The following is a 14,535-nucleotide window of genomic DNA, read 5'->3' as shown; positions in this document are numbered from 1 at the left end:
AAAGCCAATAAACTGTCTCAGCAAATGCATGTAATTGATGTCCAGACATGTTGTACACATACACATGCTGTACAAAGGCACACTACTAAGTAATGCATGTGTCTGGTAGGCATTTCTTTCCTGTGCAAATGGTCCTACTGTAGCACAAATGACACATGGCTACATGAATTTGAAAACTGCTACACTGTCAAATTTGACTAACTTTGTAACATTTCGCTTGAAACATGAAACTGCTAAAAGTTCCAAATATAGAGGAAGTTCCTTACAAATTAGGCGACCTTGAACGCACCAACATTTTATTGCTAGGCTGGCTTGCGCTAGGTAGGAAGGCAGAATTACAGAATGTGCAAAGTTTCTTCGGGAAATAGCAACCAAAAATTAAAAAAAAGTCGTTTTTAAAAAATGAATCTTGTTTAGACCAGCACCCATTTCTTGGCATTGGACGATGGAGCACATTTTAACGCCAAAGGTAGGTGGCCACTAGCTAACGTTAGCCAGTGATGCTAACTGGCAATAACTAACTTTAGTTAGCTAGCAACTACGCTAACATTACCTGACTTCGTTATCTAGCCTGTTACGTTTCATAGGATATTTTTAAAACGGAATAATCTGCCAGCTATCTGATTTAGCTACATAACACTGTTAAATTAGTAATGTAGTTGTCATGACCGTCACAACAAGCAACAGCAAATACGCTAGCTAGCTAACTAAAGTTACATTCCTGTATGAGAGCACACCTGTGTTGGAACCTCTAGGTCTCCAGGATTTCCTGGTGTTGGTTTTAGTAAGAGTGCTTGGAAATTATTTCTCAGCCATTCATTCACCTGTTGATATTTGTTATTCAGAGAATGGCATGTGGTGACTCAATCTGTCCTAATGTCGTTTTTATTTGAAATACAGGTGGAAGAAGTGAAATTGTTGGATCGATACACTGCAAAGAAGCCAGCCATTGGCACTCTCTATCTAACAGCAACCCATCTAATCTTTGTGGAGACCTCCTGTAACACTCGCAAGGAAACCTGGGTATGACACTTGCTCAGAGAGCATGGCAAGGGTTGAGCGCCAAAGGGGTGTAATTGCCTGGTATGAAAGCAACCCATGGCCCTTTACCATACTATGTACACCTTCATTGTTCACATAAATGAAGGCACTGGATAGGATGTAGACTAAGTTGGTGTGTAAGCAACTACAGTGGGGCAAAAAAGTATTTAGTCAGCCACCAATTGTGCAAGTTCTCCCACTTAAAAAGATGAGGCCTTAATTTTCATCATAGGTACACTTCAACTATGACAGACAAAATGAGAAGAAAAAAAATCACATTGTAGGATTTTTTATGAATTTATTTGCAAATTATGGTGGAAAATAAATATTTGGTCAATAACAAAAGTTTCTCAATACTTTGTTATATACCCTTTGTTGGCAACGACAGGTCAAACGTTTTCTGTAAGTCTTCACAAGGTTTTCACACACTGTTGCTGGTATTTTGGCCCATTCCTCCATGCAGATCTCCTTTAGAGCAGTGATGTTTTGGGGCTGTTGCTGGGCAACACAGACTTTCAACTCCCTCCAAAGATTTTCTATGGGGTTGAGAACTAGAGACTAGCTAGGCCACGCCAGGACCTTGAAATGCTTCTTACGAAGCCACTCCTTCGTTGCCCGGGCGGTGTGTTTGGGATCATTGTCATGCTGAAAGACCCAGCCACGTTTCATCTTCAATGCCCTTGCTGATGGAAGGAAGTTTTCACTCAAAATCTCACGATACATGGCCCCATTCATTATTTACTTTACACGGATCAGTCGTCCTGGTCCCTTTGCAGAAAAACAGCCCCAAAGCATGATGTTTCCCCATACCCATGCTTCACAGTAGGTATTGTGTTCTTTGGATGCATCTCAGCATTCTTTGTCCTCCAAACACGACGAGTTGAGTTTTTACCAAAAAGTTCTATTTTGGTTTCATCTGACCATATGACATTCTCCCAATCTTCTTCTGGATCATCCAAATGCTCTCTAGCAAACTTCAGACGGGCCTGGACATGTACTGGCTTAAGCAGGGGGACACATCTGGCACCGCAGGATTTGAGTCCCTGGCGGCGTAGTGTGTTACTGATGGTAGGCTTTGTTACTTTGGTCCCAGCTCTCTGCAGGTCATTCACTAGGTCCCCCCGTGTGGTTCTGAGATTTTTGCTCACCGTTCTTGTGATAATTTTGACCCCACGGGGTGAGACCTTGCGTGTAGCCCCAGATCAAGGGAGATTATCAGTGGTCTTGTATGTCTTCCATTTCCTAATAATTGCTCCCACAGTTGATTTCTTCAAACCAAGCTGCTTACCTATTGCATATTCAGTCTTCCCAGCCTGGTGCAGGTCTACAATTTTGTTTCTGGTGTCCTTTGACAGCTCTTTGGTCTTGGCTATAGTGGAGTTTGGAGTGTGACTGTTTGAGATTGTGGACAGGTGTCTTTTTATACTGATAACAAGTTCAAACAGGTGCCATTAATACAGGTAACGAGTGGAGGACAGAGGACTCTGAGAGCCAGAAATCTTGCTTGTTTGAAGGTGATCAAATACTTATTTTCTACCAAATATTTTCAAATGATTTCATTAAAAATCCTACAATGTGATTTTCTGGATTTTTTTTCTTTTCTCATTTTGTCTGTCATAGTTGAAGTGTACCTATGATGAAAATTACAGGCCTCTCATCTTTTTAAGTGGGAGAACTTGCACAATTGGTGGCTGACTAAATACTTTTTTGCCCCACTGTATATGCCCCTTAATAGCAGGGGTGGTGCCACAAATATTAGGCCTACACCTATCTGGGTTTCTGCCAATATTGAAGTGGTAGGGAACTTCAAAGCCAGGACTCAAAATTAATAGTTTTTGGTTTCACTCTCATCTTCACCAGATGTTACACCATCTCATAGCCACAGTAGAGAAACTCCCTCTTACAGCCATGGGATGCCCACTTCACATTTCCTGCAAGAATTTCCATGTGGCTCACTTTGTGATTTCCAGTGAGAGGGACTGCCAAAATGTTCATCAGTCCCTGGTCAGACTCTCCCAACCAGGTACTTACAGTAGCATTCCAGATCAACCCTCCTCCCTTTCGGGGAAAAACAAAATTATGATCCACTGTGAATATTTATACAATTCGTCCATACAGTAACATTGGAAATTTTTTATAGGGAAAGTGGAAGAGTTGTATGCTTTTCTTTACAACCCAAAACAAGATGAAGATGAGAGAAGAAATGGTTGGGGCTTTATTGACTCAGCCATGGATTTCAAAAGAATGGGATTGCCCAATGAGTTTTGGGAAATGACAGACCTCAACAAGAACTATGAGGTAAGTTAAGCAATCATATGCCTTTCAGACTCTTTATTGGATTTGCTTTTTTGTCAAACTAATGCATGCACACGTTGTTCTGTTCCCTCTGGATTGCTTAGCTTTGCAGCACATATCACTCAGAACTGGGCATTCCTAAAACCGCAAGCAAGGGCACAGTCTTTGGGAGTGCCAAATTCAGGAGCAGGGGGCGCATTCCTACTCTCTCCTACTACCACAAGGAAAGTAATGTAAGTTCAGACTCTCCCTTATTTAATGCAAGGTTCAGTCTCATCTCTGCGCATGCTATACATACTGTATCTGTTAACCCTCCTGTTGTGTTCGTTTAATGTTAATTAATTCTGTGTTCCCGGTCCAAAATGACCATCCCATTATAGCTGATTTATAAATCCATAATAATACATATATTATCACCTAATGTTGTTTAATCTTTTTATCAACTTAAGTTCTTGTGAACATTACACGTTTTGAACTTCAATTTGCTATTTATGGCCTGTAGGCCTCATTGACCTGAGCTCATACAACTCGTTTTTGAGTAAAAAAAAAAAAAAAAGCATAATGTATGGATTATTTTGACTACAAATACTCAGATGAAACATATTGTGCACTGGTGAGGACTCTCCTCACCAGTGTCATGATAAAAGATATGGTCAAGAGCCTCACATACAGTATATCTTTTGGTCATTGTGCTGCCACAGAAAGAATCGTGAGCAAGGTCTCAAAAAAGCTTTATGCACCAGAGCTGCGAGAAAAGTTGTATATATTATTGAGACAATGTTGCAATTGTTTGTGAGAATGCCAACAGGTGTGGTTCTCGTTTGGGGGAAGATTATATTGGGGAAAGGTTCCCATGGGGGTTGCCATGGAAGCCAAGAAGGGGAGTGAGGTGTGTGTATGTGTGTGCTCAAACACACATGCATGTGGGGGTCTGGGAGAGGAAGTGTGTCCATCTGATAAATGGGCATGTGCCTGAACTCAATTTTATACATTAATTGTAGTCTCACCCATTCATTTCTAAAGACTGGTCATTTTTGATCGGGAATACCACAGGTGTACAAAAGTTAAATAAAACACACAAAATGTAATGAAAATTATCAAAATGTATTTTGTGTGTTCAGATGCCCTGTGTGGACAAAGTCATGGCACCTTATGACAATCAGATTAAATTAACTACATTTTTCAGAGAGAACTTGTAAATCGGTCCAATTCAACCGGAACACAGCAGGAGGGTTAATGATTACAATGGCATTCCAAGTGCACTTCATGGTGAAGCTGTTTTGGTTTCCCCCTCATCTACCAGGCTGCCATTTGCCGCTGTAGCCAGCCCCTGTCCGGGTTAAGTGCTCGATGTGTAGAAGATGAGGAGATGCTACAGGCAATCAGCCGGGCTAATCCCAAAAGCACCTTCATGTATGTGGTGGATACCAGGCCTAAGGTAATAAACACGCTTTCAGATAATTGTATTGCTAATTTCCCCTGTATGTTTCAATTGCCCCATCCTAATCCAAACCATCCTGCTTTTTTTCCCAGTTGAATGCCATGGCCAATAGAGCAGCAGGAAAGGGATACGAGAATGAGGACAACTACTCAAACATCTGCTTTCAGTTTGTGGGCATTGAGAATATCCATGTCATGAGGAACAGTCTGCAGAAGCTTCTGGAAGGTTACTGTCATTGCTCTCACATTAAAACGAGGAACCATAATCATTGGATGTAATGGGTTATACTTATTAATCATTTACTAAAGTGAAAAGTCATTTTGCAGCATGGACTAAAGACCAGGCAAAGTTCATGCTCGACAAAGTCAAGTTTATAAGGTGCTTAGTTGTCATCTTCTGTTTTCAGTGTGTGCTATGAAGTCTCCAACAATGAGTGACTACTTGACGGGACTGGAGAATTCTGGTTGGCTGCGTCACATCAAGGCTGTGATGGATGCTGGAGTATTTCTGGCTAAGGTAATAGACATCCTGCCATGTAGCGATCTTCTTAGTTCAATATAAACACAGCAACACATTCTTATTTAGTACCTATAACCTTAGAAATGTAGCGATCTTCTTAGTTCAATATAAACATAGCAACACATTCTTATTTATTACCTATAACCTTAGAAATGTATGAAAACAAATATTTTTTTTGCTTTGTATCTATCTAGTTTTTTAAACTAGTGTGTATGATGTGGTTCTGAGCTATCCTTTGTCTCTGCTAAGGCTGTGGCTGAGGATAAGGCTAGTGTGCTTGTACACTGCTCAGATGGCTGGGATCGCACAGCTCAGGTGTGTTCTTTGGCAAGCATCCTCTTGGACCCCTTCTATCGTACCATCAAGGGACTCATGGTGAGAACAGAGTGGTTTGCTTACATTATCTTGACACTGAGTATTTGTGTGCTGGACAACACAGTTATTGTCTACAAAATATAATGATTTTAACACTATTTAAACTCCCGTTCTGTTTATTTCTTATTTTAGGTTTTGATAGAAAAAGAATGGATATCTATGGGGCATAAATTCACACAAAGGTATTAACATCTAATATATTTGGAACAAGGCTAATCATCTAACCATGTTGGTGTCTGCTAAATTACACAACTTTGAGACGAAAACAACTGAACTATCAGACAAGCTAAAACCCAGATAAGTCTTAACATAAGATTTTCATGGTGTACATAGGACATAAGAAGATAACAGATATAATATTGAGTTGCAGGTGTGGGCATGTGGATGGGGATCCCAAGGAGGTGTCCCCTGTATTCACCCAGTTCATTGAATGTCTTTGGAATCTCATGGAGCAGTACCCTTGTGGCTTTGAGTACAACGAGAAGTACCTTTTGGAAATCCACAACCATGTTTACTCCTGCCAGTTTGGAAATTTCATTGGCAACTGCCAAAGAGAGCGAGAGGAGATGCGGTGAGGAGTCCCTGAAATAAACTGCAGTGCCTATGCAGACATCTGATTTCCTTTTCTGTAGTAGTCATTTCCGATTTGGAGGTTTTAATCTGTTCGTGAACAATTTATCCTTTCAATCTTCAGACTTTATGAGAGGACCTTCTCAGTTTGGCCATTTCTCTGGGAGAACCGCCATCAGTACAGAAATCCTCTGCACAAATGCTCATTAGGGAGGGAGGTTCTGAGGCCAAGCACATTGCCGTTGAATTTCAAGTAAGTTCTCATTGGTTTCCTGAGTTTTCCACTATGAGCAAATAAATATATTGTCAATGTACATGAGCAATATCTGTACAGAGTATTTTTTTCAAACATTTGAATTTGTGTTTAATTTGATAGAATACCAATTGCATTATTTATTTGACAGGTTTTGGTGTGGCATGTATAATCATTTTGACAAGGGCATGCAGCCAAAGCAGTCCATTCTGGATCACCTGTTAACCATAACACAAAAAAAGGCAGAGGGTGAGAAGAAAATGACAGATCTCCAGATAGTAAGTGGATATAGATTTTTCTAATGGCACATGTAAAAGCTTTCTTGGGTGGCTTGAATACATTTATCCAATATTTTCATTCCTCTGTAGCAGTTGGCAGTCATGGATGGGGTTCTGGCAGATCAGGGCAGTCCAACAGGCACGCCACCTGAACAAACCTCTTTGTCTCCTGTATCGGTTAGCCACACAGCCGAAAATGCTAAACCACTCATGAATGGCGCTGCAGTGGAGGAGGCTGAAATAGAGTTGGTACCTACTGCAGGGAGCGAGAAGATGGAACCAGTAGCTATAGAAAATTGAGTTACTGCCACAAAGGGCACAGTTGTTTCCATGGAGATCAAAGATGTCAGAGGAGGGACAAAGTTCCTCTGAAATAACTACTGAAGCAGTTAAGCTTGTGGCCTGATTATCCAATCTGTTAGTTGACTGAGCAAATTACAGCCTTATTGATGAAACTAATTCTGATCCAATTCTTTAGCAGCCATAGAAGTTGAACATTTATTTAACAATTTATTTTACAACCTTTTTTGGGGGATAAATACAGTGTCTTTGGAAAGTATTTAGACCGCTTGACTTATTCCACAGTTTGTTACGTTACAGCCTTATTAACAGTTTTTACATATGTATTACTATGTTACGTATGTTTACTCAGTACTTTGAAATCGCTGCCAAAGGTGCTTCAACCAGCCTTGAGCTACACGCTTGGTACACCTGTATTTGGGGAGTTTCTCCCATTATTCTCTGCAGATCCTCTCAAGCTCTGTCAGTTTGGATGGGGAGCGTCGCTGCACAACTATTTTCAGGTCTCTCTAGAGATGTTCAATCAGGTTCAAGTCCGGGCTCTAGCAGGGCCACTCAAGGACATTCAGAGACTTGTCCCGAAGCCACTCCTGCATTGTCTTGGCTGTATGCTTGCTTTCATCAGACCAGAGTATCTTGTTTCTCATGTTCTGAGATTCATTTAGGTGCCTTTTGGCAAACTCCAAGCGGCCTGTCATGTGCCTTTTACTGAGGAGTGGCTTTCGTCTGGCCACTCTACTGTAAAGGCCTGATTGGTTTGGCCGGGCGGCCAGCTCTAGGAAGATTCTTGGTTGTTCCAAACTTCTTCCGTTTAAGAATGATGGAGGCCCTTCAATGCAGCAGATTTTTATTTTGTACCTTACCCCAGATCTGTGCCTCGACACAATTCTGTCTCGGAGGTCTGCGGACAAATCTTTCAACCGCATGGCTTGGTCTTTGCTCTGAAATGCCCCGTCAACTATGGGACCTTTTTATATAGACAGGTGTGTTCCTTTGCAAATAATTTTCAGTCAATTGAATTTACCACAGGTGGTCTCCAAGTTGTTGGATGATCAATGAAAACAGGATGCACCTGAGCTCAATTTCGAGTCTCATAGCTGAATACTTATGTAAATAAGGTATTAATCTTTATTTTTTATACATTTGCAAAAATGTATAGAATCCTGTTTTTTTCGCTTTGTCATATTGTGTGTAGATTAGGGGGAATAAAAAATAAATACAAAATAAATCTATTTTAGAATAAGACTGTAATGTAACAACATGTGGAGAAAGTCAAGGGGTCTGAATACTTTTGGAATGCCATATATATATATATATATAAGTACCAGTCAAAAGTTTGGACACACCTACTCATTCAAGGGTTTTTCTTATTTTTTTTCTACTTTGTAGAATAATAGTGAAGACAAACTAATAACACATATGGAATCAGGTAGTAACCAATAGTGTTAAATGAATCAAAGTATATTTTTATTTGGGTGGGCAGGTAGCCTAGTGGTTAGAGCGTTGGACTAGTAACCGAAAGGTTGCAAAATCGAATCCCCGAGCTGACAAAGTACAAATCTGTCGTTCTGCCCCTGAACAAGGCAGTTAATCCTCTGTTCCTGGGACGTCATTGAAAATAAGAATTTGTTCTTAACTGACTTGCCAAGTTAAATAAAGGTAAAATAAATATTTGACATTTTTCAAAGTAGCTACCCTTTGCCTTGACAGCTTTGCAATGTCTTGGCATTCTCTCAACCAGCTTCATGAGGTAGTCACTTGGAATGCATTTCAATTAACAGGTGTGCCTTGTTAAAAGTTAATTTGTGGAATTTCTTTCCTTAATGCGTTTGAGCCGATCAGTTGTGTTCTGAAAAGGTAGGGTTGGTATACAGACGATAGCCCTATTTGGTAAAATACCAAGTCCATATTATGCCAAGAACAGCTCAAACAAGCAAAGAGAAATTAGTCCATCATTTTAAGGCATGAAGGTCAGTCAATGCAGTTTCTTCAAGTGCAGTTGTAAAAACCAAGTGCTATGATGTAACTGGCTCTCATGAGTAGGACCGCCACAGGAAAGGAAGACCCAGAGTTACCTTCATTAGATTTAACTGCACCTCAGATTGCAGCCCAAATAAATGCTTCACAGAGTTCACTTAACAGACACATCTCAACATCAACTGTTCAGAGGAGACTGCTTGAATCAAGCCTTCATGGTCAAATTGCTGCAAAGAAACCACTACTAAAGGACACCAATAATAAGAAGAGACTTGCTTGGGCCAAGAAACACGAGCAATGGATATTAGACCGGTGGAAATCTGTCCTTTGTTCTGATGAGTCCAAATTTGAGATTTTTGGTTCCAACCGCCGTGTCTTTGTGAGACGCAGAGTAGGTGAACGGATGATCTCCGCATGTGTGGTTCCCACCGTGAAGCATGGAGGAGGAGAAGTGGGGGTGCTTTGCTGGTGACACTGAATTATTTCGAATTCAAGGCACATCACAGCATTCTGCAGCGATACACCATCCCATCTTGTTTGCCCTTAGTCCCACTATCATTTGTTTTTCAACAGGACAATTACCCAACACACCTCCAGGTTGTGTAAGGGCTATTTGACAAAGAAGCAGAGTGATGGAGTGCTGAATCAGATGACCTGGCCTCCACAATCACCTGATCTTAACCAAATTGAGATGTTTTGTGATGAGTTGGACCGCAGAGTAAAGGAATAGCAGCCAACAATACTCAGCATATGTGGGAACTCCTTCAAGACTGTTGGAAAAGCATTCCAGGTGAAGCTGGTTGAGAGAATGCCAAGAGTGTGCAAAGCTTTCATCAAGGCAAAGGGATCTCAAATAAAATATATTTTGATTTGTTTAACACTTTTAGGTTACTACATGATTCCTACATGTGTTATTTCATAGTTTTGATGTCTTCACCATTGTTCTACAATGTAGAAAATAGTAAAAATAAAGAAAAACCTTTGAATGACTAGGTGTCCTCCTTGCTTGCACACACTTTTTCAGTTCTGCCCACAAATGTTCAATATGATTGAGGTCAGGGCTTTTTGATGGCCACTCCAATACCTTGACTTTGTCCTTAAGCCATTTTGCCACAACTTTGAAAATATGTTAGGGGTCATTGTCCATTTGGAAGACCCATTTGCGACCAAGCTTTAACTGATGTCTTGAGATGTTGCTTCTATATATCTCCATCATTTTCCTGCCTCATGATGCCATCTATTTTGTGAAGTGCACCAGTCCCTCCTGCAGCAAAGCACTCCCACAACATGATGCTGCGACTCCCGTGCTTCACGGTTGGGATGGTGTTCTTCGGCTTGCAAGCCTACCCCTTTTTCCTCCAAACATAATGATGATCTTTATGGCCAAACAGTTATATTTTTGTTTCATCGGACCAGAGGACATTTCTCCAAATAGTACGATCTTTGTTCCCATGTGCAGTTGCAATCCGTAGTTTGGCTTTTTTATGGCGGTTTTGGAGCAATGGCTTCTTCCTTGCTGAGCGCCCCTTCAGGTTATGTCGATATAGGACTCGTTTTACTATGGATATAGATACTTTTGTACCTGTTTCCTCCAGCATCTTCACAAGGTCCTTTGCTGTTGTTCTGGGATTGATTTGCACTTTTCACACTAAAGTACATTCATCTCTAGGAGACAGAACACGTCTTCTTCCTTCCTTTTTCTGAGGTCTTGGTTGATTTCTTTTGATTCTCTCATGATGTCAAGCAAAGAGGCACTGAGTTTGAAGGTAGGCCTTGAAATACATCCACAGGTACACCTCCAATTGACTCAAATTAGATCAATTAGCCTATCAGAAGCTTCTAAAGCCATGACATCATTTGTTTGAAGTTTCCAAGCTGTTTAAAGGCACAGTCAACTTAGCGCATGTAAACTTCTGACCCACTGGAATTGTGATACAGTGAATTATAAGTGAAATTATCAGTCTGTAAACAATTGTTGGAAAAATTACTTGTGTCGTGCACAAAGTAGATGTCCTAACTGACTTGCCAAAACTATAGTTTGTTAGCAAGACATTTGTGGAGTGGTTAAAAACTAGTTTTAATGACTCCAACCTAAGTGAATGTAAACTTCCGACTTCAACTGTATTTAGTATCCCATAGAAACCCACTCTATGGCATAATAAATGTTGAGGCTCTGTATGAATCAAGGATACTGAAATACTCCCCAACAAAGGGAATATGGTGTAAAAGTATAGACCTAAGTTTGGTTTAATTTTGCGATGTAATGATTGTTAAAGGTGCAATATGCTAAAATTCAAATAGTTGTACCTTATATCAGTTTCACAAAACAAGCAGTCATTGTGTAGAGAATCATTTCACTATCTATCCCGCTAGAAAAATATGTTTTCCATAACCAATTATATTGTATTTTCAGCGATTTGAATCTAGTGTACCAAAACTAAAGAGAAAGACTCAAACAAAACTTAAGAACGGGAAGCATAGAGGTAGTGCACATAGAACAGATATACCACTTCTTAGACTTGCTTTTAATGAGAATGACAGATCTGTAACTCACTTTTCTATGTGACTTTGGTTGGGTCGCACAAAAAGTTACATATTGCAGTTTAAATGAGAGAGATTCACTGAAAATAGTTGTTTTTATGCATTTTATAATGCCCTTTTATTGTACTGCAAACATGCTGAATATGCTCTACATGTGTCTTTGTTATTTGCAACAACATTTTAATGAATTGATATATGCCTTTTCTTGTCACTTTCTTGAAATGCCATTTTGTAGAAAAGGACCAAATAAATGCAAAACTGTTTATGTAGAAAGAATAGCACAGCCTGAACAAATTGCAATGCAAGGATCTTTTTCAAACATGTCAGAGTACAAAAGAGGCTGTACCAGAGATGAGGCATGTGTGAATTTAAAAGCAATGATCAAATGTGTTCTTTATATTTTTTAGCAGGTTTTTCTAGAATATTGAGGCCAGTAATATAAAGTGTTCTTTCTCATCTGTGATTTCAAGGTTGTGGTAATGCATAGTTTGTGATCAACTGTAACAAATTATTTCCAACAAAATGATTGCACTTTTATTTGTTTGAGTTGCCAAACCACATTTTTAAGGCAATATAGTTTATCTGAATGGACTGTGTGTCATTGTAGCATGGAGCAAATGACATTCTGTTTACATTCTCCATAATCAAGTGCAACCTGTGAGATGCAGCAAGAAAAAAATACACCAGCCAGAGGGCCATTTCCATTATTTCAGGGGGCTTCGAATGTGAGAAGTTCATTCTAGTGTATAAAGGGAATTTGTAAGCAGTTAATTTGATGTAATGGAAATGTGTAGGATGTTAAATGTAAAGGGAATTTAATATACTGCAATGTCACTGTGCAGGAAGAGCAATCCATTTTCAATCAAAAGTTGAGCAATGAACACAACGCTGATGGGAACAATTTTTGTACAATATAAGTTTCTGAATATTCTTAAATGTATACCCAAAATGTGTGTGTGTGTGGTGGTATTTGTTTTGAGCTAGAGAATCATGTGTTGGACTCCTAATTGAATCCCTTTGCTTAATGATGGGCATTTTGTATTTTCCGTTGACCCTTTTGGAAATAATCAGAATATATTGACTTGCAAAAGTATTCATTCCCCTTGGTGTTTTTCCTATTTTGTTGCATTTACAACCTGTAATATTTATTTGGATTTCATGTAATGGTGTTACACAAATTAGTCCAAATTGGTGAAATGAAATGGAAAAAATAACTTGTTTCAAAAAAGTCAAAAAAATGAAAAAGTGGTGTGTGCATATGTATTCACCCCCTTTGCTATGAAGCCCCTTAATAAGATTTGGTGCAACCAATTACTGTCAGAAGTCACATCATTTGTTAAAGTCCACCTGTGTGCAATCTTAGTGTCACATGGTCTGTCACGTGATCTCAGTGTTCTGTTCCCTGTTCTGAAAGGCCCCAGAGTCTGCAACACCTCTAAGCAAAGGGCACCACCAAGCAAGCGGCACCATGAAGACCAAGGAGCTCGCCAAACAGGTCAGGGACAAAGTTGTGGAGAAGTACAGATCAAGGTTGGCTTATAAAATAAAATTACCCGAAATGTTGAACATCCCATGGAGCACCATTAAATCCATTATTAAAAAATTGAAAGAATATGGCACCACAACAAACCTGCAGCACAAAGGGCAACCCACCAAAATTCACGGACCAGGCAAGGAGGGCATTCATCAGAGAGTCAACAAAGAGACCAAACATACCCCAATCTTCGCTGTGGAGCTTTGCAGCTCTTTCAGGGTTATCTGTTCATAGGACCACTTTAAGCCATACACTCCACAGAGTTGGGCTTCACGGAAGAGTGGCCAGAAAAAAAGCCATTGCTTAAAGAAAAAATAAGCAAACACGTTTGGTGTTCTCCAAAAGGCATGTGAGAGACTTCCCACACATATGGAAGAAGGCACTCTGATCAGATGAGACTATAATTGAGCTTTTTGGCCATCAGGAACCACCTTTCATTACCCCAAGAATACCATCCCCACAGTGAAGCATGGTGGTGGCAGCATGCTGTGGGGATGTTTTTCATTGGCAGGGACTGGGAAACTAGTCAGAATTGAAGGAATGATGGATGGTGCTAAATACAGGGAAATTCTTGAGGGGAAACTTGTTTGTCTTCCAGAGATTTGCGACTGGGACGGAGGTTCTCCTTCCGGCAGGACAATGACCCTAAGCATACTGCTAAAGCAACACTCGAGTGGTTTGAAATGTCTTGGAATGGCCTAGTCAAAGCCCAGACCTCAATCCAATTGAGAATCTGTGGTATGACTTAAAGATTGCTGTACACCAGCGGAACCCATCCAACTTGAAGGAGCTGGAGCCGCAAAAATCCCAGTGGCTAGATGTACCAAGCTTATAGAGACATACCCCAAGGGACTTGCAGCTGTAATTGCTGCAAAAGGTGGCTCTACAAAGTATTGACTTTGGGAGGGTGAGTAGTTATGCATGCTCAAGTTTTCTGTCTTTTTTTTGTCTTGTTTGTTTCACAATTAAAAATATTTTGAATCTTCAAAGTGTTAGGCATGTTGTGTAAATCAAATGATACAAACCCCCCAAAATCCATTTTAATTCCAGGTTGTAAGGCAACAAAATAGGATAAATGCCAAGGCTGGTGAATACTTTCGCAAGCCACTGTAAATGTTTGATTCCTACAACTAAAATGGTTTGTAGTTGAGATACCAGTTTTAAATGGAATTGTACGTTTCCTGCCGAGTATGCAATATTGTCCAGGGATAATCAATATGCTATGGAGCTTTTGCCATGTTGATAATGTGTAGCCAGTTTAAGTATCCCATATCCCCTCAGTTTACACCATTTACAAATAGGCCTGTTGAAAACAAAGTATGGTGAAAATTAGTACAGTAGCCATTTTATATACTAGACAGGAGTAGAAGTAAATAGTCCATGAGCCAGGGGTGTTGGTCGGGCTCACCTG

General features: G+C 40.0%; 1 protein-coding gene across 4 annotated transcripts; it reads left to right on the top strand.

The window, feature by feature from the left end:
* Window positions 1–275: 275 nt before the first annotated feature.
* LOC139418420 (myotubularin related protein 8) lies at window positions 276–12,539 on the top strand. Of its 4 annotated transcripts, none has more exons than XM_071167827.1 (14): window positions 276–469; window positions 901–1,023; window positions 2,902–3,064; window positions 3,182–3,339; window positions 3,441–3,569; window positions 4,640–4,774; window positions 4,870–5,002; window positions 5,184–5,293; window positions 5,546–5,671; window positions 5,804–5,853; window positions 6,042–6,242; window positions 6,366–6,494; window positions 6,646–6,772; window positions 6,863–12,539. In XM_071167827.1, exons 1-14 carry the CDS (start codon window positions 446–448, stop codon window positions 7,070–7,072), a joined length of 1,818 nt encoding a protein of 605 aa, XP_071023928.1. In that variant the 5' UTR covers window positions 276–445; the 3' UTR covers window positions 7,073–12,539. The 4 variants fall into 4 exon arrangements, with proteins under 4 accessions (XP_071023928.1, XP_071023930.1, XP_071023929.1 ...); XM_071167829.1 differs by having other exon boundaries at window positions 9,623–10,027; XM_071167828.1 differs by having other exon boundaries at window positions 6,866–8,300.
* Window positions 12,540–14,535: the final 1,996 nt, after the last annotated feature.

Source organism: Oncorhynchus clarkii, chromosome 10 (assembly GCF_045791955.1).
Source record: "Oncorhynchus clarkii lewisi isolate Uvic-CL-2024 chromosome 10, UVic_Ocla_1.0, whole genome shotgun sequence".
NCBI lineage: Eukaryota > Metazoa > Chordata > Actinopteri > Salmoniformes > Salmonidae > Oncorhynchus > Oncorhynchus clarkii.
The sequence above is the reverse complement of the archived record's forward strand: the minus strand, read 5'-3'. Positions and strand labels throughout refer to the sequence as shown.